General features: G+C 42.7%; 1 protein-coding gene across 4 annotated transcripts; it reads left to right on the top strand.

Annotated features, from left to right (window-relative positions):
• Window positions 1-396: 396 nt before the first annotated feature.
• On the top strand, window positions 397-26387 carry NME5 (NME/NM23 family member 5). Of its 4 annotated transcripts, XM_030573791.1 has the most exons (8): window positions 397-783; window positions 1895-2162; window positions 8283-8522; window positions 15288-15454; window positions 22157-22362; window positions 22663-22763; window positions 24070-24188; window positions 26133-26387. In XM_030573791.1, the coding sequence occupies exons 4-8, from the start codon at window positions 15326-15328 to the stop codon at window positions 26211-26213; spliced, it is 636 nt and encodes a 211-aa protein (XP_030429651.1). In that variant the 5' UTR covers window positions 397-783; window positions 1895-2162; window positions 8283-8522; window positions 15288-15325; the 3' UTR covers window positions 26214-26387. The 4 variants fall into 4 exon arrangements, with proteins under 4 accessions (XP_030429651.1, XP_030429650.1, XP_030429649.1 ...); XM_030573790.1 differs by lacking the exons at window positions 397-783; window positions 1895-2162; window positions 8283-8522 and adding an exon at window positions 11958-12088; XM_030573789.1 differs by lacking the exons at window positions 397-783; window positions 1895-2162; window positions 8283-8522 and adding an exon at window positions 12095-12371.

The following is a 26387-nucleotide window of genomic DNA, read 5'->3' on the forward strand; positions in this document are numbered from 1 at the left end:
CCACCCGGCAACAAGGCGCCTGCTCATTGGCTGCCCTCACCTGCCACTCAGGCGGATTTGCCTCTCTCATTGGCTCTCTCCAGTTCAAGAGTGGGGCTGGGAGTTTGGGAGCGAGCAGAGCAGACAGCTGGGCCGAGCCTGGGTGAGGCCGACAGGCGCTGCGGGGCCTGGTACCCGGACGCGCAGCGGGGCTGATTCCCCTCGTCCCGGCTTGGCCTTTGTGTGCAATGAAGCCTCCCTAGCCGGCTCTGTGGGCCCCCGCAGCCTGAGTGCTGAGGGGGGAGGCCGTTCTGAGCAGACGGGGCGCAGCCAGCTCTCATCTCGGGGGGGGCCCCCTTAATTCCCCCATTGTCCTCTGTTTAAAGGGGGGGAGGTTTGATCAACCCATTGAAGCGGGTGACTTGTCTGTGATTGGAAGCTTCCCCCCGCCCGCCCCAGTCAAACGCACAGGCTGTGTCTGCACAGCTAGTGCTCTACCTGTGCTGCTGTAGCATAGATGCTCCCTACATCAGCAGAAGGGGGCTTTCCGCTGGGGTAGATATAATCTACCTCTTCAAGAGGGAGTAGCTGGCTGTGTCTACACTAGGGGTTAAGTCAACCTAACTACTCTGCACTGAGTGAAAAAATGTCCACACCCCTGAGGGCTGTAGTTATGCCTAAATTTTAGGTGTAGACCTGGCCTGAGGCAAAGTGACTTATCTAAGGTTACTTCTTATTCCAGGCCAGTGGCAGAGCTGGGACTAGAACCCAGCCTTTCTGAGTCCCAATCCAGTGCTCTGGCAGGTAGGCCTTCATGTTATCTGGGTAAATAATCATAGATGCCTCTCTATAGTTTTGAAGAAAAACAGAGCCAAAAAAGAGGAGGTCTGTAACAGTGTTATAATTACTGTTAAAGTTTCTCATCACTTAAGAAAATATATATTGTCTTCAGCATGCTGTTTATTTTTAGAAAGAAAATTAGATTCTTACTAGGTTTTTTGGGAGGTAGAGGGATTAATTTGTAAATTTCATAGTTCCCAATCAGCCTGTATTTTAAACTATAAAGTCTGACTTGGGCTTGTATGAAACCTGCTAGGGTTGTCATCCATCCTCAGTTTTTCAGGCTAGTCAGAAGTCTGCCATTCTGCAATGGCTGCAGCTTGCAGGACATACAATCCTGAATGTAGTTAAGGTGATCTCACGTTACAATGTAATAATCTTTCATTGCTTATTAGCATCGACATACTATGAATAATACCAGTATGGAAGGGTTATTCCGTACAGCCTGATACAACCAAAACCCTTTGAGACAAGTGACTTTTAATTACTTAGGCACAGACTTGCACCAATTCACATAAGTAAGTGTATCTGAGTAGTCCCATTGATTTAGGCTATATCTGCATCTCAGACTTCTGCCATCATAGCTTTGTAGGTCAAGTGTGTGAATACTGACATAACTGTGCTAGCAAAAGCCCTTAGTGTAGATGCAGTTATACTCACAAAATTGTGCTTTTATTGATACAGCTGGTTTTGCTTCCAAGGTAAAAACTATACACCTCCGATATAATGCGGCAAAGCAGTGCTCCGGTGGGGTGGGGCTACTCACTCTGGCAGATCAAAGCAAGTTTGATATAATGCGGTTTCACCTATAATATGGTAAGATTTTTTGTCTCCCGAGGACAGCATTATATCGGGGTAGAGGTGTACCAGTAAAAGTGCAGTTTTATCAATATAAGCTACATTTACACTAGGAGCCTTTCTCCAGTATAGTGCCTATACTGGTAAAGCACTCTTAGTGTAGACATGGCTTTAGTGTGTATGTTGACATGCAATGATTTAGTTAAACTGGTGCAAAATGCTGTGTGGACATTCTTATTTCTGTTTAAACCCGATTATTTATGCTCTTGCCCTCCAGGTTTTGCAATCAGGAGGACCAGAAATGTTTTTTTCTAAACAGAACCTTAGATTCTGATGTTATCATGTGACAGTGGGAGCTAGAGCCCATGCTTTAATCTGGCTCTCCCAAGAGTGCAGCTGAATCTCACTGAGAAAAAACCAAGCCTGAGAAGTCCAGGAAAGCCCATGTGATCATATTTTCAACATCTGCACAGTCTGTTGTCCTTGGTATCCCATTCTGGCATCTCATGACGGTGGAGCTTGGCTTTTGGGCAGAGCTTCAGAGGGTACCATCCTTTTTTACTTTTTCTGTTCAAGCCCTGATTTGATTTAAGGATGAAAGTGACAATTGCCACCTAAATTTCTCTATAAATGTTACTAATTGGCAAAGCAAAATGATTATTTACCTGTCTGCCCACTAACTCTGGTAAATTTCTCTTCTGGCTCCACTTAAGTAATTGCACTCTCTACTGCAATTCAGGAGGAACACAGGTGGCTGATTGTGGTTAACAAAAAATAAAAATATGATGGTGTATTTTCTTGCTAGACAACCGAATCTAAGATCCAGGCCATCCTTACACAAATCACTTTAAAACATTTTTGGCCCCCTCATCCATTTTCAAATTAAGATCATAACAGAAAAATGCATTTTTCCCCCATGTCTTTGTAATAAGCAAAGAATAAGGATTGCAGAATAATGTTGTACTCAGGATGACCACAATCCCATAACATGCTATTTTTAGAATAAGGGCCTAATCCAGTACCCTTTGAAGTCAGTAAAAAGATGTCATTGGGCGAGGACCTAACTGAGCATTTCAAAATAAATAAGCAAACTTACATAGTTACAAGTTTACTTGAAAAATCTGGTGCCTCTCAACATAACAAAGAATTCACCATTTTGAGTGCACTTCCCAGCCCCTGTTGTCTTGGTGCCTGTGATACTTGCCATGAACAGAATTTTAAAGGCCCAAGATGAGTTTTATGTTTTGATTCCATGAAAGTGTGCAATGTTTGAGTAACAACTGCTGGTGAAATTGTAACTTAATTTTTTTTTCATTTTTGTGTGGTTAAATTCTCAGCCATATTGTCTGTGTTTGTAAAGCTATTGTTTATTTTCACATTCTTGTTGATTACAAATACAAAATTATTAAAACAATTTAAAATTCAGTGAACACCCAAAATGAATGTCCAGCCCAAGGAGTAAATTAAAATTAAACTGAAGTAAGGCCACTTTAATTCTGTATGTCAGCCTCACACAGAGGTTTAATATAGTTTAACTAATCCACTTTCAGTTCACACCTTTAGTTAATTCAGATTAATTTTTTTTTGTCCCCATATAGCCAAGCCCCTATTTAAACTGAGTTTAATTCCATTCATCTTAATTAATTTAGGAAGTGAATTAAACTAAACTGAATTAAGACCATTTTAATTCTGAACAAGAGTGTCTACTGTGATTTTAACATGGTTTAACTAAGCCACTTTAAATCCACATTATTAGTTAATTCAGATTAATTTTGCTGAGTGTCCCCATGTAGACAAGCTGTTAGCTTCACACACCCTTATTAACCAGGAGTTACACACTTCTCTTTTCAGGTGGATTTCTCCCTCTCCTTTCCTTTCTTTCCTCTCACTTTTTCCCTGGTTCTCTTGATTGTTTGTTATGTTCTATCAGTTTTCTTTTCTTTGCCTCACCTTCATGTCCCTCATACTGCTCTTCTCGCACGCATTATCCTGCTTTTGATTAATGTTGACTCATTGACTCAAATGCCCTTTCCATATCTTCTACAAATAGAAAGTCTGCTTTAGTTCAACTGCCCCATTCCAGTCATCATTTCTAGCTGGCTAATTCCAGCTCTCGCACCTATCTAGATAATTCCAGCTAGCTGCCCCCAACTGTCCAGTTCTAGCTGTCATTCCTAATTGCCCCATTTCAACTGCCAGTCCCAAATGTCATTTCTAACTGTACAGTTCCCTCTGATACGCCAAACTCCCTAAATCCAACAGCAAAGCTGTATCCTGACAATCCCTGGCTACCACTGGCAGTTGACACAAATTAGTGTGGCTTTTAGGATTATGGGGTCAGAAAAATCACTTTTGTATACCTGCGTGTTTTCCACTGCACTGCCTGTTGCACGCTCCACAGTCACAGCTAAGGCACTAGGTGTTGTTTTGGACAATCCTTCCGGGGTGTTAGAGTAACAAGACTTTCTGGTCTTGTGCTTCACTCTGTATTTAAAGGGTGTGGTTATTTCCCAGTAACCACACAACCTCTTGTATGTTATTCCGTACATAACATGCCTACTGCTGTGGAAAAATAACATCCTGGTTTCACACAAAGTGTGCCTGATCCTGCAATAATTATGATTTTGATGAGGATGATATATCATTGAAATCCATGTGAGTTTTTCCTGCGTATGGCCTCTTGATCCTGGGCCTAATTCTGCCATTCTTATAAGTAATGCCTTATGTGTTTGTGGACAAAGGTATTATTCTAGGTGACTAAGGATAGCAAAATTGTACCTTATATAATATACAGACTTCAGCTGCAGGGAAAAAAAAAAGCAATTATAAAGGAGCACTGAGAATATGACTTCTACAAAAGCCTGGAAATTCTCACACGTTATCTAATATTGTTCTTATTTGAAAAAATGTATTAGTGATGCCAGAAATATTTAGGAATAGATTTCTAAAGACAAAAATGGATCCACATCAAATTTCCATGCATGCAATTTCTAAAGATGATTGGGCACTGTCAAGGTATTATTCCCACTTTGAACTTTAGCGTCCAGAAAGTGGGGACCTGCATGTACCCTTCTAAGCTTAATTCCTAGCTTAGATCTGATAGCGCTGCCACCAACCAAAAATATAGTGTTTTGGTACACTTCCTCTCCTGCAAAAACCTTCCCTGGGGGACTCAAGAGATACACTGATCCAAAGTCCTTGGATCCTAAAACAGAGAGGAATTAACCTTTCCCCCTCTTCCTTTTCCCCCACCAATCCCTGATGAGTTCAGACCCAATTCCCTTGGGTCTTACACAAGGAAAAAAATCAATCAGATTCTTAAAAAAGAAAGCTTTTAATTAAAGAAAGAAAAAAGTAAAAATTATCTCTGTAAAACCAAGATGGAAAATGTTTACAGGGTCTTCAGCTTATATAGACTAGAGGGACTCCATCCCCCTAGCCTAACTTACAAGTTACAGCAAACAGGTAAAATATCCTTCCAGCAAAATACACATTTGCAAATAAAGAAAACAAACATAAAGACTAATCCGCCTTCTATCTAGTACTTACTATTTTGAACATGAGAGACTGTTTCAAAAAGATTGGAGAAAGATTTGGTTGCACGTCTGGCCCCTCTTAGCTCCAAGAGAGAACAAAGAACAAAAAAAACAGCACAAACAAAGACTTCCCTCCACCAAGATTTGAAAGTATCTTGTCCCCTGATTGGTCCTCTGGTCAGGTGTCATCCAGGTTCACTGAGCTTCTTAACCCTTTACAGGTAAAAGAGACATTAACCCTTAACTATTTGTTTATGACAGGCACATATAAAATTATGCCTTTAAAAATCTGCCACTTAACTTTGGATATCTTGCTGTGGTGCGTTTAACTTGAAATATTACTTTTCCTTGCAGGATATTTTTTTAAGTCTTTGATTTCAGTTTTTATTTATGTATTTAACATAAGCATAAAAGGGACCTTTAACAGAACTTTCGAAACCTCTTTACTTTCCGGTATATATTTGGCTGATGGTCTGTAATGGCTCAGAACTTATAAAATACATGTGTAGAAACATAAGAACATAAAAATGGCCATACTGGGTCAGAGCAAAGATCCATCTAGCCCAGTATCTTGTCTTCCAACAGTGGCCAATGCCAGGTGCCCCAGAGGGAATGAACAGAACAGGTATCATCAAGTGATCCATTCCCTGTCGCTCATTCCCAGCTTCTGGCAAACAGGCTAGGGACACCAATCCTGCCCATCTTTGCTTATAGCCATTGACGGACCGATCCTCCATGAACTTACCTAGTTCTTTTTAAATCCTGTTATAGGCTTGGCCTTCAGAACGTCCTCTGGCAAAGAGTTCCACAGGTTGACTGTGTGTTGTGTGAAGAAATACTTCCTTTTATTTGTTTTAAACCTGCTGCCTTTTCATTTCATTTGGTGATCCCCTAGTTCTTGTGTTATGAAATGGAGTAAATAACACTTTCTTACTTACTGTCTCCACCCCATCATGATTTTATAGACCTCTATCATATCCCCCCGTAGTTGTCTCTTTTCCAAGATGAAAAGTCCCAGTCTTATTAATCTCTCCTCATACAGAAGCCGTTCCATACCCCTAAGCATTTTTGTTGCCCTTTTCTGACTCCTTTCCAATTCCAATATATCTTTTTGAGATGAGGTGACCACATCCACATGCAGTATTCAGGATATGGGCGTACCATGGATTTATTTAGAAGCAATATAACATTTTCTGTCTTCTTATCTATCCCTTAATGATGCCCAACACTGTTCACTTTTTTGACTGCTGCTGCACATTGAGCGGAAGTTTTCAGAGAACTATCCACAATGACTCCAAGATCTTTCTTCAGTGGTAACAGCTAGTTTAGACCCCAACATTTTTTTTTGTATAGTTGGCATTGTTTTCCAATGAGCATTACTTTGCATTTATCAACATTGAATTTCATCTGCCATTTTGTTGCCCAGGCACCTAGTTTTGATAGATCCTTTTGTAGCTCTTCACTGTCTGCCTGGGACTTAACTATCTTGAAAAATTTTGTATCATCTGCAAATTTTGCCACCTCACTGTTCACCTCTTTTTCTAGATTATTTATGAATATGTTGAATAGAACTGGGTCCAGTACAGATCCTGAGGGACACCACTATTTACCTCACTCCGTTCTGAAAACAGACCATTTATTCCTACCCTTTGTTTCCTATATTTTAATCAGTTATCAATCCATGAGAGGACCTTTCCTCTTATTCCAAGACTGCTTACTTTGCTTAAGAGCCTTTGGCGAGGGACCTTGTCAAAGATTTTCTGAAATATGAGTACACTATATGCACTGGATCCCCCTTGTCCACATGCCTGCTGACTCTATCAAAGAATTTTAGTAGCTTGGTAAGGCATGATTTCCCTTTACAAAAACCATGTTGATTCTTCCCCAACAAATTATGTTCACCTATGTATCTGACAATTTTGTTCTTTACTATAGTTTTAACCAGTTTGCCTGGTACTGAAGTCAAGCTTACCAGCCTGTAATTGCTGGGGTCACTTCTGGAGCCCTTTTTATAAATTGGCGTCACATTAGCTATCTTCCAGTCATTTGATACAGAAACTGATTTAAATGATAGGTTACAGGCTACAGTTAGTAGTTCTGCAGTTTCACATTTGAGTTCCTTCAGAACTCTTGGGTGAATACCATCTGGTGCTGGTGACTTATTATGGTTTAGTTTATCAATTTGTTCCAAAACCACCTCTAATGATACCTCAATCTGGGACAGTTCCTCAGATTTGTCCTCAGAAAGCTTTAATTTTGGTCAATATATAGCCAGTGAGTTATTACTAACACACATAAATTATTACAGTGTATAACATCAAAAAGTAGGTAATGTTGGATTGTGTGCAAATATGAATAGCCTGACATTTTTTTATTCATGGTACTAGCTAGCGTCATTCCCTTAGTCTTTCTTTAAGCTATTAGTCTAGCATATAGAATAGTATTTGCTGTTATACTAGTCTATAAAACTACACCCAATTAATTTCTCCATATTTTTATGACATTACAGAGAATACAAAGCTTTGAAACAATATTGGTGGTTAAAAGTTCTATTTGTATTTTTGTTACCAACATGCAAACATACCTGCAACCAGAACCCTTTAGTTTTGTTTTTTTTATATTTCAAGCTGGCTAAAAATAAGTAAGGACAACTAAGACTTCTTAAACCTCTTAACAGATAAAGTACAGCAACAAAGCTATGCACAGAGATGTATTCAGAACTGCAAGTGACATTCATTATGCTGTAATTGTAATGTTCATTACAGTGTTCTTATAGCAGTGTTGGTCCCAAGACCTGAAGAAGACCTGTGTGTAGCTCAAAAGTTTGTCTCTTTCACTAGCAGAAGTTGGTCCAATAAAAGATATTACCTCAGCCACTTTGTCTCTCATGTTTATTGTTATTCATTCATAACAAAGAGCCAGATCGAAAGTCTTTTGAAATCAGTGGGAGTTGGATCAGATCTTGAGTGGTTTTTCAAATACCATAATGATAATTTAATAATGTTATTAATGCAGTAAGTTGTAGGGTCAGAAGTTTTAAAGCAGCAGGATTCCGTCAGAGTCTAATACTATAAAAAGTTTCATGCATCTTAACTGAGAAATATTTATTCCTCTCCTTTGGTAAGAAAGATAAGACTATGAAGACAACGTGTGAAGTGCAGCATGAGAAAGTCCAAGTTAACTGGCTGAACCTTTGGATGCAATTGCCGTCTCATTGGTCAATGCAGGATTCTCTTGGAAACTAAAAACAGACATCTCCAGAAATGCTTCTGGAAGCTGCAAGCAGGAGGAATAGCATAAATGCCATCATGGGAACACAGATCGTAAGAAGAAAAAGAGATTATCGGACAGTGCCAGAACGAGGGTGAGGTGAGTGAGGCAGTTGCCTCAGGCGCGGAAGGTGAGGGGCACAGAAAATCTCTCCTTCAGCAGCATTTTGGCGGCAAGTCCTTCCCTCCGAGAGGAACTGAGGAACCTGCCACCGAATTGCCACCAGTTGTCAGCAAGAGAGAGGGGCGGCACGTCCGGCTCTTCGGCGGTGGGTCCCTCAGTCCCTCTCGGAGGGGAGGACCTGCCGCCGAAGAGCCGGATGTGCCACCCCTGTCCCTTGCCTCGGGCACAAAAATCCCTAGTTACGGCTCTGTTATTGGGAAGAACAGAACTGGAACCCTCTCAAATGGAAATCCATTTAATAGGAGGACATAGATACAGGGGCAGATTTTTGAAAGCTTTCAATTCACAAAATGTGTGCCTAACTTTTAAATACAATTGCACTTGCAGTTTGTGCATTTGCATATGAAAATAGCTAATTCTTGTCATGTGCATACAAGAACCCAATGCAATCATAGTAATTACATATGCAAAATCGAGGTCCAGTTGTGCAATCTTTACAATAATAAACATGCATTCCTGTGATACGTCTCACTGGCTTTAATGGGGCTGCTCACAAGACTGCAAAATCTGGCCTTAGGCATGCACTCATGCATATATTGGCCTACTATAGATATAGATCATGTTACAGATTTCACAGGTTAAATATGTTTTAAGGGGTTCCTGCTCTGACTTATGTCTGTTTTTTCCCTCCCCCCAAACTGAGAAAGCAGGTAATTAAATTCAGCCTTTCCTCTGTGTAGAGGGATATTTTTGGGAAAGTGACTACTTGCTGTGGAAGCTCAGGGAGTCTCAAATATTTAGCCTTTTAGTCTTTTAAAATAAATCTTGAACAGAAACGTAGTGTACATATATAACTAAGGCCCTGATTCTTGAGCCAGGACTCACAAGTACTCTGCAGCCAAGGCCACGTCCAGACTAGGTATTAAAATCGATTTTAGATACGCAACTTCAGCTACGAGAATAACGTAGCTGAAGTCGAATTTCTAAAATCGAGGTACTCACCAGTCTGGACGGCGCTGCATCGATGTCCGCGGCTCTCCGTGTCGATTCCGGAACTCTGTTCGGATAGATGGAGTTCCGGAATCGATGTAAGCGCGCTCGGGGATCGATACACCGCGTCCAGACTAGACGCGATATATCGATCCCCGAGCAATCGATTTTAACCCGCCGATGCCGCGGGTTAGTCTGGATGAGGGCCAAGCCCCCTCATTTCTGCAGCATTCTGGTGCAGGAGTGTGATGGGGTGTCTGCCCAACACTGGCTTGTAAGGGGTTAATGAAGCCCTAGAGAGGCTGCACAGAAAACAGCCAATAGGAGAGTGGCTGCAAGGAGCAGCCAATGGGGGCCAGGCAGGCCCACATAAGAAGAGCTGCAGGGCCAAGCAGGTTTAGTAGTAGAGCTCTCTAGAGTTTGAGTATAGGGGTCTGGCTGCCTTGCAGGTTGAAGACAGCTAGCATCCTAAACAGAGCAGGGTTGGGTAGGATTAGGGGAGCGAGAGCAAGCTCCTGGTTGGCTGCTAAGACTGGCATGCCGAGGAACTGTAGTAAGGATGAAGAAGGTGCTAGGACTGTAGGGAAGTGGCCCAGGGCAATAGAGTGAGCAGTTGGAGGAGATGCAATACATGGCTGTCATCTCCAGGATCCCTGGAGAAACGGTATTAGAATCTGGATCATATAATATTTGTGTCTGGAACGGGTTTCTGTGATCAGTTTCAAGAAACTGCTCTTCTGAAAAGTAATTTGTCCATATGATATGGCACTAGTTAGTATGGTGAGACATTCAGTATCCTCTAGAAATTCCCAGAGATTGGATTATCAGGGGTGAAGCAGAACATGTCAACAATGAGAAACAAATTCTTGTAGTAGAGATGAATTCTGCATTTTGCAGACACCTTAACTGCCACGTTAAGATATTTTTCAAGCTACACAGTGAGGCAGGTTTCCGCGGCTCAATAGCGACATCTTGTGGCCACTTAGAACCAACACACACACCCCCGTTTTCTCCTAACCGCTTACATTCTTTGTCTGGTACAGTCTCTAAAGCGAAAACTCAGCTGTATGCATAGTGTCTCACTTATCCATTTCAGTTTTGTCCTGTCCTGCTTCACCTCTGATAATCCAGTCTCTGGGTATTTCTAGAGGATACTGAATATCTCACTATATTAACTAGTGCCTTATATGGACAAATATGCACAAATTTATTTTCCTGTGATAAAACAAGATTGAATTCACTTTTCTATAAATTGAAGACTAGTATTTTAGCTCACTCCACTGCTTACAGTCTCATTTGCTGTTTTTAGACTAAACAGGAGTGAACTATTTGTTTTCTATATCCTATAAATCAGAGATGGAAGAGATAGTGTGTCTTCTAGTTTTATCTTCCTACCAGTATATGATTTTTTTTTCTAATTGTACCCATCCTATTGTACACAGAGTGTCCCAGGGAAGGTGGGGAGTGGAGATTATGGCAAAGGATGTTAGAAGGGTGGCAAACCCTCTTCTCTTACAAAAAGTGCACTGGATAGGATTCCACAGACTGGGCAAAGATTTCCCTTCTGTACCCTCCTCTGTGTTGTGTGCCACCTGACTATCATCTTCTCCCCAGAGGTGGCTGCATTGCAGGGCTGCTGTAAATATTTCGGTTATGAACTAGCAGGTGATCCACATGCAGAATTCTCATTGATTTTAGCATTCAATTGCAATTTGAGGACCAGGTTTATGATTAGTACAGTAAAGCATTTGGGGCTTCTTCCAGCTCAGAGGTACTATATAAATAATTCATAGTATGTATGACCCAAGTGCAGAATTCAAATGAGCCAGATTTCAAATTGGTGAGATGTGAAACTTTAAGTCTCAATAACAAACACACCAAAACCCTTCGTCACCAGAGACCTAAACTGCCTCAACCCCACAAAAACTCTATCACCAGTGTCTCCATCTGACTGACCATGGCCAGCTGCCCAGTACTTGGCATCCAGGCAGTGGTTAATTTGTAATGAAAGAGGTGCCGGGGCGCAAGCAATTTTTTTACGTTCATAACTGACGCAGCACGCCGAGAGGTGCTGGGGCTATTAACGGCCATAGCCATCAACTGCCAAGCCTAGAGATGCCGGGGCGCAGCACTGGCATAAATTAAGCATTGCATCCAGGGTGCAACAAGCAGGACTCTGGCAGCACCCCCAAGGCTTTTCGTAATAGGGCGCCAGGGTTTGTCCCAAATCCGGATTCTGTACGTCTACACGGGATGGCTGGGAGGTCTGCCCCAGGAAAAGGAGCAGGCAGGAAGAGCAATGCAGAAGCGGAGTGAGGGGCAGGGCCTAGGGAGTCGCTCTCCATCAGCCCTTACGCGTTGCTATGGGAACCACCAGCGCGAGGACGTGTCTGGAGCAGCGGGCGCCGCCGTACCCCCAGACGTCGGCCAAGCCCAGCGCAGGGCTCTGAGGCACCGAGCGCGCGCTTGGCACGGACCTCGTCGGACCCCGTAGGGGGCGGTTCCTTCGGCTGCTGCCTCTGGTCTCTTAGCAACCGTAGCCCGGGCAGAAGGTCTGTGGGGGCCGAGGGCAGGCTGAGGTAGTGGCCCGCTCTGCCCGTGGGCGCTGACCCGCTGAGGGTCTGCGGGCTTCCGTGCGGGCAGAGGGGCTCGCTGCGCGCAGGGCTGGCTGCGGGGGCCAGGCAGCAATCCCCTGCCCTTCCCGGTGGGCAGCGCCGCACGAGTGCCCGGGAGCACCAGGGGCAGAGTCAGCGCCGCAGGAGAGCGGGCTGGGTCGGTCTCAGGGGGCAGCTCCTGCAGCGCTCCCCGGCGCAGCCCTCCCTGTTGCGAGGCTGGGTGAGTGAGCGCAAGCCTGGTGGCGTTACCGTGTCATGCCGGTGGCGGGTGGGGGCCACGCCGACGTGTCTTGGGCACACAGATTCCTACTGACTGCGGAGGCAGCGCCAGACGCTGCAGGATCAGGCCCCTCGTTTTGCTTCTCTTCCAGTGACATCCCGGCGTTAAAGAACAAAAGGGTTTAAAATAAGAACCAGCTCTTTTCTGCACGGATACCGCTGTGGTGTCGCACATGAATGAAGTTTTCGCCAGTTAAAATCCATTTTCAGGGAATAAGCCTCCCATTTCTCAGGGGTGGTTTGATACGTCAGCCAGGACAAGTACTTCAGGTGTTTTGGATTGGACCCTAGCACAACTGCTTGTATATATTTTTATTTTATGAGCTCATTGATGATCTGACATAGCTTGATTAGGAAATTATAACCTTGTCTCAAGCCCTTAATTTAAACATAAGAGCATAGTACTGTACAAGACTTTGAAGTTTAGTTCATCCGGATCAGAGTAAAAGGGTCCCAGGCGTCATTCAAGTGAACAGTGCTTTACTGCTTTTGGCTTCAGTGAACCAGTGCGAGTGGCTACAGGTTGCAGGATTGAGCACCTTCTGCAGCCCTGCATCTCCCACAATTCTGCTAGTCTGGGTGTTCCCCTCCATGCTGCAGTGTCTGAAGGCAATTCAAAGCTGTGACAGTGTTTGCTGGCCACTCCTCCTCCCACTTACCCAGAGGCACAGAAGTCAAGGGGCAGTTTTTCTTGTAATCTTTTTTCAGTCTTTATTCTTTTTTTTTTAACCATTTTCAGGCAATAGTGAGGCTTTTTTTTCTTTGTTCCAAACCTTCTGCGTGGTTTAGGGTTTGTGCAGCATCAAGGCCATAGCTGTGGAGGGAGGGATAGCTCAGTGGTTTGAGCATTGGTCTGCTAAACGCAGGGCTGTGAGTTCAGCCTTTAAGGGGCCACCTAGGGATCTGGGGCAAAATCAGTACTTGGTCCTGCTAGTGAAGGCAGGGGGCTGGACGCAATGACCTTTCAAGGTTCCTTCCAGTTCTAGGAGATTAGTATATCTCCAATTATTACCTGTTACCTGTGGGGAGCCCCTGGAGCAGTGCTTCCCTGCTGAGCTCCTCTGCCCCCCTTTTAGGATGGCACAGCTGCTATGCAAGTACCAGGCAAAGCAGAAAAGGTGCTCAATATGTGAGGGAGCTTTCCCAGGCTTGGCAGAGGGTATATGTCCAGTTTGCTCCCAGTCAGCAGACACTAGCGCTGCTAGGACACAGGACTCTGAGGTAGACAGGCGTGTTGGGACCCCTACTCCCCCCAAATAGCCATGACTTCACTGCAAAAGCCACAGAGCAGAACAGGGAGAGGCTCTGAGGAGGAGGACTTATCCACATGAGGCAGAGGAGGAGGTAAGTCTTGGGGGTCACACAGGACCACATAGTTAAGACCCTTGCAGGGCTACTGGTCCTCTTCCCCAAGTCTTGAAATGGGTCTTAAGCGCCTTAGGAAGAAAAGCAGGGCTTATAACCAGCCCCTTCCCTCATGATTAGAGCCAAGGAACTCTGATAATGAGACTCAGTCCCCTGCTTGGGGGAGTGGGACACTGAAGGAAAGGACTCAAGAGGGAGAAGTTTCTAGAGAGCTCCAGGCTGTGCACAAGACAAGCTGCAAAAGATCGTGTCCTGATTACCACTGGGCAGTAATCCTCTTAAAGTAGACCAAAAAGTCAAAAAAGCCCTAAAACTAAAAAGGGAAAGAAAGTACAAAAAATCCAGAAGGTGCCGTCCTTTGACTTGGATTCCTCTACCAAGGAAGGAGAGATTTTTCAGGCTTTGAATCTGAGTAGGACTTGTAAAAAATGCAACAATTTTTTTTCCCCCTGTGAAGTTTGAGGTCATGTGCAAAAAGGCTGTGGTCACAGTCCAGATCCATCCTGAGCAGATTCCTGAGGATAAGCCTCAAAGCAAATACCTTTCCTCAAAATCTTAACCCGAGGCAGCAATTTTCCTGTATTTCTCTTATGAGGATGCAATCAGGGAGGAATAGGAAAAACCTGATGCAGATACCATATTAACAAGCTTACATTAGGGTCTGCAAGCTGCAGGAATCAAAGAACATTCTTACTGAAGTCTCAGAAGGAGTCAAGGCACACTCCACAAGATCTATAGCAGTGATTCTGCACCTGCGGGCTGCGTGCGGCCCAATTAGCAGATAGCTGTGGCCCAGCTCAGCTCTGGGCTAAAGAGCTGGCCCGTGTGGGGTGCGGGTTCCCGACTACTCAGTGCAGTGGGGTCCGGGCTATCCAGCTGCCCGGCTCTGTGGGGTCAGGGGTCTGGGGCAGCTGCCTGGCCTCGCAGGGTTGGGAGGCTGGAGCAGCCCCACAAGCTCTGGAGTCTGGGACTGTTGCCCGGCTCCAGGACAGCTGGACAGCCCCACATGATGGGGTTCTGGGTGGGCAGCCAGCTGGCCCCACACAGGGTCCTGGGTCAGTGTCCGGGCTGCCGCTGCCCTGCCACCCAGCCCCTGTGGCCCAGATAACACATTGTGGGCTGCATACGTGGCCCACAATGATAAAGAAGTTGAGAACCACTGATCTATAGCAACTTCATGGGTGAAAGCAGCAAGTACTTCCACTGCCGAGATATGCAAAGCAGACACATGGGCATCAGCTAACACCTGTATCAGACTTTCTGTCTTCCTCATAGGCCTTCTTTGACAGAAAGGTCTTCCAGGCAGTGGCCCGGTAATAGTATTGCTTTCTGAGCAACCTCTGTGGGTGTGGGGGATTCCTTTTCTGTCTCCTATGTATGAGTAATCTGTCAAATTTTAGAATGGTAATATAACAAAAGATACAGGTATGTAATTGCATGTTCAGCTAACAATAATGTAATGTAAAAGTGTAATAAAACACTATCTTTTCAGTAAGGGAGAAGCACTGGAATTTTAATCTTGAAGCAAAGATGCAAGCGTTAATGCCTGAGCCTCAGATTTGTGTAGAAAGAACCCTAGCCCTCATCAAACCAGATGTAATTGACAAAGAAGAAGAAATAGAAGATATAATTCTCAGATCAGGATTCACCATTGTTCAGGTAATATGCTGTACATAAAACAAGGTTCTGCACACTCTTGGTTTTGATTTGAAGTTTGTTTATGGTCTGATAAGCAAGATGCAAACACCACCAATTTGATTGACTTAATGTACCCTTTCAACACACAGACATATCATGCATCATTTGAAAGCTTATGTCTACTTTAAGATGAGGTACGATGTGTACTGTCACCTGGTACCATTACCATAGAAATGGGGATAAACAATAACAATAATATCATCATTTTAAAATGGCCACTGTGAAACATTTGCATTCATTTCTGTTAGTCTAATGAATCTATTTATTATTTCAAGAAATAAATTTGGATTTCTTTGACCTCAATGCATCATGACAGCAATCCAAAGAGTACAGCCAAATCTAATACATTTGTACAGGTATGACTGAAATGTAACAGCACTGGTAACATTTCGAGTCAACGTCATTATCATCCATCTTGTCCGTCATTGTGATCTCTGTCAAGAGGATGTGGATTATCACAGTCTTCGTTACATAAGTAAGTACACTGTTCTGTGCCGGGAAGATTGTTCTGCTCCTTGAGGTCTTTAAACCACGATTTGAGGACTTCAATAACTCAGACATAGGTTAGGGGTTTGTTACAGGAGTGGGTGGGTGAAATTCTGTGGCTTGCATTGTGCAGGAGGTCAGACTAGATGACCATAATGGTCCCTTCTGACCTTGAGTCCATGAGTACAGACGTCAGTGATTGTGCAGCGATCCCTTCTTTTACAGACACAGATAAGATCTCGTATAAGCTCAAATGCCATTGGGCCCTTGAAGAAGCAGTTCATCATCCACCTATTTCCATCCATATTGCAATGGTGATCCAATATCTTGTTTACCTATGTGTGACGACATCTAAATCTGTGTTTGCCAAGATGCTCTTTTGACATGTTCTTCAAATATCCTCACCTAGTGGAAGTTGGCCAGTGACTTTTCCTTTTTGATGGCTAGATTAAGGTACAAACAACTCATGTCTCTGGGGGGTCTCCTTTCCTTTCTTGCTCTGGTCATACAGCACTGCTACCAACTTCCTTTTTGTCCATCACTTTCTCCCAGTTTGACAAGATCTCTGAAGCAGTAAGATCCCTTTGTTTTAACAGTATTAAATACAGATTTTTTTTTCCCCAATACCAAATAGGGATGACAGAGTCATCCTGCTAATGTGTGTACAGCAAGAAGTATGTTAAAGAAATCAGGAGTGAGTGAGTCACAAATTGCATGCACAGGTATGAAGCAGTGCTTGTCAGTGTGCTGGTAATGGTGCCAGTTTCAATCTACATGTTATCTTTGTGTTCCAGCAAGGGCCAAAATATCTGTATCAGGTGACCTAATTACTATGGTTTCTCTGACACCAAGAGAGCCAAAAGCCATGTTGGCACATACATCATGCAGAAGAATCCTTCTTTCCACATTCTCTTCAGTACTGTACAAATCTTGAGCTTCTTCACTACGCCAGCTGGTGATGGACTTTGCCACTTCGCCATTGGAAAAGCCTCCAGCAAGGAGTGTTTGTGTTGGAGGTGCTCCCACACTCTCAGGTGCATTTTGAACCATATGTTCACAGAGGAATTTTACAAGTGACTGTTTGTATGCCACATTAAGAAACCTTTTTCATGGAAGCACAGAACATCCACCAATCACCTGGTATTTCTTGCATCCAGTCTTAGATCCTGTCCTGGCTCTCTCTTTATGAAGTTTTCACTGAGTTACAGTTGTCATATCTGTCAAGACTTCAGTTACAGAATCAGCTTTGTCAAATCCTGTTAAGACCTGCCTCAGGTACTCAGCAGCCAATTCATTGAATGCGTGGAATTTGTCTCCAGCCATAATTTGTATGAAAACCATGTAATCTCTGATGTACATGGATTTCTTTATTGCATGCTCTTAGCTCATGGATTTCTTCAGCTTGAGTTTCCAGATGATGCCCTAATTAAGCTTTGTCTGCTCTTCTTAGAGTTCCATGAACGTGGAAGAAGGACATAGACTTAGGTTCTATTGGGTGACTAAGGATGCTTGCCATTGAAACATCATCTCTCCATCTTGCTAAGGACAAGGCTGTGCAGAAAATAACTTCTGGACTGATAGCTGCTATGATTCATTCTCTCTTTCTCTCCTTTGTCAGAGTTACATTTGGTCTAGGCCATTTCAGGATAGGCGCTGACTTCTGCTCCCGCCGGTGGGTGCTCGACCCTGGCCCCACTCTGACTCCATCCCTTCCCAGCCCTATTCTGCCCACTCTCTGCCCCTATTCTGACTCCTTCCCCAGATCCCCTCCCTGGCCCTGTCTCTTCCCTGCCTCCTCCCCTGAGCACTCCACATTCCTGCTCTTCCCCTTCCCTTCAAGCATGCCTCCAAACAGCTGTTTGGTGGCAGCAAGGCAGGAAGCGCTGGGAGGTGGGCGGAGGAGCGGAGCGGGGATGCAGCGCGCTTGGGAGGAGGTGGAGGAGGAGCTGGGGCATGGGTGTGGGAGCTTGGCTGCTGAGCACCCACTAATATTTCCCCGTGGGTGCTCCAGCACCAGAGCACTTACTGAATCAGCGCCTATGCATTTCAGCTAATGTTTTGATGCCAGGTTTCTTGACTGGGCTGAAGAGGCTATGTGTCTATCAGAATCAAGTACATCTCTCTCAAATCTCTCCATTTGTTCTTCACCAACATCCGCTATTTTCAGTAGAGAATCTTGTACATCTGTTACATGCAACCTAGTAGATGTATTGATAAGCGTCTCTGAATGTGATTCAGAGTCAAATGAGTTTTTGTCATATTGTTGATATGGTTGGTGAGATCTCTCACATGTTCCTCATCCCTTTTCAGTACAGAAGCAAGGACTTGTTTGTGAACTTTGTCTTCACTACTTCTTGTTAGGCCACGTCTTTCTCTCATAGCTTTTGCATATTTGTAATAAGTTGTGTATTGTCGTCTCTAACACCGAGGTGAAAGTAAGGTGGTACTGGTAAAAGGTAGCCAGGCCTGTACCGCTGGCTTTAACGTCGCTGACCTTTTTGCACCCCGCGTCGGCGGCCCTGCTGGGTCCCTACTAGCAGGGCTGCCAATGGGGAGGAGTTAAAAAGGGGCAGTGATGACCCAGCAGGGCCGCCAATTGGGGGGCACAAAAGGGGCAGTGAAGTTAAAGTGGCCACCAGTGGGGGGGATAGGGTGGCAAAAGAAATAGCTGCCCTGGGGCTGCAATTTAAAAGGGCATAGGGCTCCAGCTGCTACTACTGCCCCAGGCCCTTTACATAGCCGCTGGAGCCCTAGGCGGCGTGGCCCAAGGAGCGCAGATGGACTGACTGGGGGATGCTGACCACCCTCCCAAGCCCTGCCCCTTCTGCCCGAGACACTGCCCCTTCCAGGGGTGCCAGAGTGGCTCTGATCCAGTAAGAGCTCCATTTTACTTTCATCCCTGTCTAACACTAATACTAACCTGTATATAAGTGTCACTGAATTCAAAAGCTAGTTTCCAGAATATTTCAAAGGCTAGTACTACATTCATAGGCAATTATAAATTAAAACCTTCTATGAGGCAGACTAGATGCTACGTTATATGTACAAAAGCTTACAAATGAAGAAGCATTCCTTTAGGAATTCACATATATTTATATCTACCCACTATGCAGTACAAATTACGGGCACACAATCTACAGTTACTGGTGAACAACCTTCAGTGTTAGACTGATCTGGTCAGCCAATTTCAACTGAAAAAATAGAAAACTATTATAATCACTTGCAACAGATTGACAATTAAGAATATGCAATGTGAAGACATTTCATGTTAGCATATCGCAAAATGTTCATATTCGCTGTCTTTGCCAAATGCTAAACAGCTGTAACTGATAAACACCACATGAAGGTGTTGAAATTAACTTAAACAGTAAAAACTGTAGTCATAGTCATGTTGTAGTATTTCTAGAACTGTGCAAAAAATGACACTTCCTCATTTTGGGTACTATAGTTTCAGGCTTATGACACCACTTGACAGCTCAACATCATGCTTCATCTAAACATATGTAAAATAAGCTTTCAAATGAGGGTACGATAAACTCCAAAAATGTGGCCATTTTTGGAGAATTGCCTCATGCCTAAGAGAAGTGATTTCAAAAATAGCATCTTGTTGTTCTATATTTATTGTCTCAGTGTGTTCTATAGGCAATAGCATCCCAAGGTTCCATATTTATTATACCTGGGAGTTCCATATAAAATGGCTTAGTTTACAAGTGGGGATGGTGGAACAATTTTTATGGTGATCATGGAAACTATAGAAGCCATGTATTTGGTGTTTGTTAATACTACTTCAAGCACAGGGGTGCGGCAGTACCCCCCCAGCACTCCTAGTTCCAGCGCCACTGTTTACAAGTCAGAACAGGACTCTTGTAACTGCCAGCATGTAAATAAAACATAGTATCAGCGGAAGGAAAGATTCTGTTAGTACAAGTGAGCTGGTAATTGTGCTGCTGCTGAAAGAGGTGGAACAGAATGCAGCTTCCATAGAAACATTGACTCTGCATTGCTGGTTGCAGGGAAAACACTGGGTTTGCCAATAAACTCTGTACCTGTGCAGATTCGTGCAGTGCTAAGCAACAATTTAAACTGAATCACATTTCTAACAATACAGCAGAACCTCACCAAGTCTTTTCTGTTGTGCGCATTTGCTAAGTTCATTGCAATTCATTGGATTGCAATGGGTTTCCCAGTCACTGCAGTTTTTAAACTCTCTCATTATAGAACAGAAGTGAATTAACCCTGTCACTTCAGGATGGAAGCAGAGCCACCACCTTCCCTTGCAGCCTCAGGAGTAGCTCTGATGTGAACAAGGAGCATTCTGAGTAGTGTTTTTCTCTTTACTGCCACATCTGCCAAATACCCGGCCACCTCTGCATTGCAGGGAAGAGAGGAGAGAGTAGCTCTGGGTCCTCCATTGCCTGCTTCCCTGCCACACCGTTGGAGGCCCAGTGGGAGCTGGATAGAAGATCAACTGTCTGTGGCTGAGCCTATGGAAATGTTTAGCAAAGGATGTTCCAGGAGCTGTGGGGAGGGAGTTAGAAGAGTTTGCAGAGCGACCTCTGTGCTATCAGGAATTCCCAGTAGCAAACTAGTAGGGTGCATTTGCTCCTTTTTCACTGCAGAAGAAGCATAGTGGAGCAAAGATATACCCCAAAGTGTAGATTATGGTCTCTTGACCTCTGAATCAATATGTGCAGCTCTCGTGTATCACTGGCTTAAAGTAATTACTGTTCATTGGATTTTAGGAACTGGCCACTAGATGTCACCATTATACAGCGGGTGTTGAATTATTTTGTCTTTTAGAGGTGGCAGTTCAGAAACCTAAGTGGAGCAAACTGAGCTGCTCAGAAATAGCCTGATAGACAAGTAAACCCTTTTATTCTGCTCAGTTGAAATGTTCCTTCTCAGCCTATTAAATTCCAGCTACTAAAATAGTAGGTGTCAAGTATAGTATATTTGTGCTATGCAATTATAGATTCATAGATTCTAGGGTCAGAAGGGACCAATGTGATCATTTCAAAATTACACTTTTTGTATCACTTTTAGTACATCAAAGTCCCTCCGCCCTCCAAACATTTGATTTGCTTTACATGTAATGCATCAAGTTTCACAATGATATAATCTGAGACCTGGTAATGTACGATGCTTAAAGCTTTCTGTGAGGTGCCCAGTGACCTCAACATTAAAGTCAATAGTAACCGAAGGTGCACCATATGTCAGAGGGTTGGACTCAAAGAGCACAAATTTCCTTTAATTTCTTTTGCTTGCTTTCTTTAGTGAATGTTGTATGCTTGCTCATTCTCCACTAATAATCTGCCACTGATCATCTAACCCACTGATAATTGCCTAAATCCTTGCTATCTGCAAGCTAGTTAGTTATTCTGGAGAATATACAAATATATATACTTTGAATGAAAAATAGAACAGTTCTATAGGTAGTGGTCTAGAATGAAGAGAAGATTGCATAAAAGTGCGAAATAGTACTGGTGAGCTGAATAATTAAACCACAGATCACTGATAATACATTTCAGTTTCTTGTATACAGTCTAAGTAGAATAATGCATTAGATCAAACATCAGTTTAAAAAATGCCATAGTATGTTTATGGTTAGAAAATTGAATAAAATGACATCTTCTTACTCAGACAACCTACTCTTGTGTATATTCTGATTTGTATCTGCTTAATTTACTGACAGAAAGTAAGTTTTTACTACTCTTTACTCATGTAAGCACTGCAGAACCAATACAGCTCTGAGAGAGTGAGCTGGATTATTTGCCCAGTTGTACCTCAACAGAAATTGACACTTCCATTTGCGGAATATTTGTTACTACTTGAGACAGAAATATAACTGATCTTTCAGAGTCCAGTTGAGCTTGCAGGGTTGACGGTCAGAAAAAAAGGTTTTACGTGTACGTTGCTGAGATTTTGTGTAGAAGCTACTAAGAAACAAACATGAGATCCTGCAATACCATTTTGTCACATTTCAGCATGTTTTAAAGAAGACATAAGGGCTGCTGATGAATAGCTTAACATAGGACATTGGAGAGCTGTAATTCATTACAAGTGCTGGAAAATTCTGTAATGTAGCATTTTTATGTAAATCTTGGTGGTGTTCATCCATGAATAATAGAGTATGTGCTTAAAATAGAAGCTTACTTTTTCCTTGTCTTTGTTTTCTAGAAACGAAAGCTCCAACTAAGCCCAGAGCAATGCAGCAACTTTTATGCAGATCAATATGGCAAAATGTTTTTTCCTAATTTAACAGCATATATGAGTTCTGGGCCTTTAGTTGCTATGGTTCTTGCCAGACATAATGCTATCGCTTACTGGAAAGAGTTGATTGGACCATCAAACAGCATAAGAGCTAAGGAAACACATCCTGACAGGTAACTTACTTAAGAATAGATTTAGGGTCAGATCTTGGCCTCCCTGAAGTCAAGGGGAGCTTTGCCGTTCGCTTCACTAGGGTGAGGATTTCACCCTTACTGTACAAAATTAGTAAAGGTTTGGGCCAACCTTTTTCATTTTGAAATTATGGCACAGAAAAGAAACAAAATATTTTGTTAACTGGAAAGATTTTGTTAATTAGACCTCACTTATTGTATTTATTGCAATCCGAGTGAGAATGTAAATACTTGGAAGGGATTTGAGAGAGCCATCCAAACACCTCTCTCTGTTGCTTTTAGTTTAAGAGCAATCTATGGGACAGATGATCTGAGGAATGCAGTTCATGGCAGTATCCGATTTTCCTCAGCAGAAAGAGAAATTCGATTCATGTTTCCTGAAGGTAAACTGCAAGTCGTCTTTAGGAGTGTATGGCTCCTGCCCTATTCCTACCTGTCTGTAGCCAGACATTCAGTATAAAACCTAGGCTCATAAAGGGGGTTTGAAAAATGTTTTAGAACAGTTTTCATTGACTAACTAAACTATGACTGAGCTGCTATGCCATGTGGAGCAAAACTTATTTGACGAGCCACTCAAATCACAGTGATTGGGAATTAGTTTCCCTTCTGCCTCACAGATACTGCAAATGCCCCTGTATGGCATTGGAATTGAGGCAGGCCAATTGAGGGAATGGGAGGAACCATGGAGCTACTTCATTTCAGCACGTTTCACTGGGAGCAGAGTGGCTTTCCGAGTGAAAATCTGCCCCGGAGTTACTGTTGATCTGATATGGTTGAATTCCCTCTTCTGAGACTGGGGTAGAGGGATTCATGCTCATCTACCGGTGGAGGGTCACATGGCAGTACAGTTCAGGAGCCAAGTTCCAACTGGCGTGGACAAAGGCACCTGTGAGCTTTGAGGGACAGAGCTCTTTGCTTGTTCCATAGGTTGAGGGGAAAGATGACAATCCTTAAAGGAGTGATTCTAAGGAAAATCTATGATTAGATAGTCATGGAGTTTCCTATCCACTACACCAGAAAACCAAATAGGAGTAGCATGTGGTCCTGAGCTTAAAACCATTTTAGTTGGAACAATGTTTAAACAGAATTCAAACCACTTGAAAACCTGTCTCAAAGCCTGTTGCAGGTCTTTTTTTAGTATGAATGTTAGTCTCTCTTTTCCCCTGGAGATCATGCATTTTCCCTCTTCAGAATCCCATGTAAACCATTCTACCTCCTGTCCCTTGCCCCACAATAAAAATGCAATATCTGATGTAGATCCTTCAGGGTAACAAGAACCAGCTCCACAGCAGTAATGGTGCACTGAAGAAGTAGTCCCCAATGGACTCTCCTTTGCCCAATAAATATCCAGTGAAGTGGGTGGGTCCTCAATTAGTCTTATTTCTTCCTCTTCCCCCCAATCAACTAAAGGGTGCTTTTTTTCCCCCTGGACCAACAACTGCCAGTGTACGATCACCCAAGATACAATATCAAGAAGCTCCATCCCTCTTAGAATTGCTTTGGGGGCAACACACTGCAGTAGCTGTATGTCATGTTGTATGTCTTGCAGAGAAGCAATACAGAGGGTTAAGTATCATCAAATACAAGGAAAATATAACCACGGTTATAAACATTTGAAGGAAAGTAATTTTTTAACATTATAAGCAAATTGCTTTGCAATAATTCAATTCACATGGCTATTCTTTCCAGTGATTATTGAGCCAATTCCAGTTGGACAAGCTGCTAAGGATTACCTGAACCTTTATGTCAATCCTACACTACTAGCTGGGCTCACCGAGCTTTGTAAGCATAAACCAGCAGATCCATTGGTACGTACTCTGTCATACAAAATTCTTACCTTGTGTTGTTTGCTTTATGGTGACGTTCATGGTTCCTTATAAATATTTCGAGGAAAGCTGCTTTGCCTCTTTTTTGGTAGAAATCAAGGGCCAGCTAAGGTACACGGATGTCAAATATCATCTGCCTCTCTACCTAGTTTTAGCTGGGAGAAACCAGGTACCAGGGGGCATGAATGAGATTAAATGCTTTGTGACAGTTTGCTAATGCAGAGAATATGTGATGAAGCTTTGGCAGCTTTTTAGAAATAAATATATGCAAGCTCCCTCAAAAGAGATTTCTGTATTTTAACTTCTGCTGTACATGCTACAATTAGTAATATTCAATTCACTGCTTATCTTAGGAATGGACTCTCTTGGTCATGTGATCACGTTCACCCTTGTTAACATAAACTTTGACCCCTGAGCAGTTCTCCAATGAAAGCATCTACAGGTGTCCAACAGTTTTCTTGTGACCCCTTTCCAGTCAGCTATACTGCTGCAATGAATTCAGTATAAAGGCCCAAGTCACTGACTAAACCTCTTGACCTTCTGTCATCATTAGTCCCCTTAAATAAGCATCTTATCCAAGGCGCATTGAAGTGAATGGAAACACTCCCATTTGACTGCATGAATTTTGGTCCAGGACATAAAATCTTTAATTTTCTCTCAAGTTGAAAATTTAGGAGTCTTCCTTGTGCCTTAACTATGCTAAATTTTTACTCCTACATCATCTTGTCTGTACATCTGTCATCACTGTTCTTTTTGCCTTGACTCTCCCTCTGCTGAAATACTTATTCTTGTTTTTAATCATGTCTCCAAAATGCAGTAACCTATAACCTCTGTCTCCCAATTGCACCACTTTTTGTCACTGTGTATGAATTCAACTGTTTTGTGTTTAGTGTTCAGATCTGCTCAGTGCCTTAGTCCCTTAGCGTCTTCAGTTTCTGTCTTCCCTGTAACTTGCTAGGATTATTTTATTTAGTCTACCTGTCTGTAACCCTTGACAAATCATTGTGTTCGTATCTGATACTAATCCCTGCTTCCATTTCCCTTCTACTACTCTATCAGTTCTCCTCTCCCTTCACAGTACTGTAAGCAGTTTACTAGTACTTAACACTTGACATCCACTAATTAGTGTTCAACAGCCCTATGAAGTATGCAAGTATGTGTGATAAACTCCATTTTAACAAATGGAGAAATCAAGGCAGAGAGGTTAAGTAATTTGCCTAAGGCCAGAGTCAGTCATTAGCAAATGGAATTAGAATTTAGGCATTCCTGCCTCTCACATTTGTGCTTAGATACCATTACAGTTTGCTAGAAAATTTACATGATGTGCTGCGTTTTCAAAAAGTACCAGAACATCACATTTGTTGACTTCTCTAGGGCTCCATTTCCTGCCTATAAGGGTTACTGTAAGATACTCAAACATGATTGTAGTGTATAAAGTTGTGACACTGACTTTGTAGGAAGGGCTCAATGTGTTGAAGTAGCTGGCAGTGTTGATAGAAATGACACAATTAATAACACTTTTCTGTAAGCGTTTGAGTGCATATTCTGTTTTCAAAATAGAATCCTCATACTTATTATTTGTATTGAGATAGGGCTAAAATGCCCCTGTGCAAACACTTATATAGAGAAAGTCCCTGACATGAAAAGTCTACAATTCATTTTAAGCAGCTCAAGACTGAAGAGCAATATATAGTATGAACAGATTAAAAAGGCAAATTTGGTAACTAGAGTTTATGATTTACTATAAACTGAGATGTACAGTTCTACATACTTTAATAGTGTCTCAAAGAAAGGGTGTATTTAGTAGTGTCTGTGTCAGAATAGTGCCCTTAATAAAATGGGTCAGTTTTTATGGGAGTGAAATGGTTTTTAATGTTTTCTTTATATAGTTATAGAAGTGACATTGAAGATCTTTTCATCCTGTAGATTTGGTTTGCTGATTGGTTGATAGAACATAATCCCAATAAACCTAGGCTACAGCAGCAGATGACCGTGGAAGAACCTTAAGGATGAAAGTCCAATGGAGATTTTGTCAAACGCTATCAGATAAGATGCTTATTAGTATCATTTTAAGTGTATCCTTTGAATTTGTAATGACATTACATGAAATAAATGTTAGTGTTATAACCAACTATAAATTGACTAGTAATCTTTGGATAAGTTGAACTAGTAATTATTTGT

The sequence above is a fragment of the Gopherus evgoodei genome, chromosome 8 (genome assembly GCF_007399415.2).
Source record: "Gopherus evgoodei ecotype Sinaloan lineage chromosome 8, rGopEvg1_v1.p, whole genome shotgun sequence".
Taxonomy (NCBI): Eukaryota; Metazoa; Chordata; order Testudines; family Testudinidae; genus Gopherus; species Gopherus evgoodei.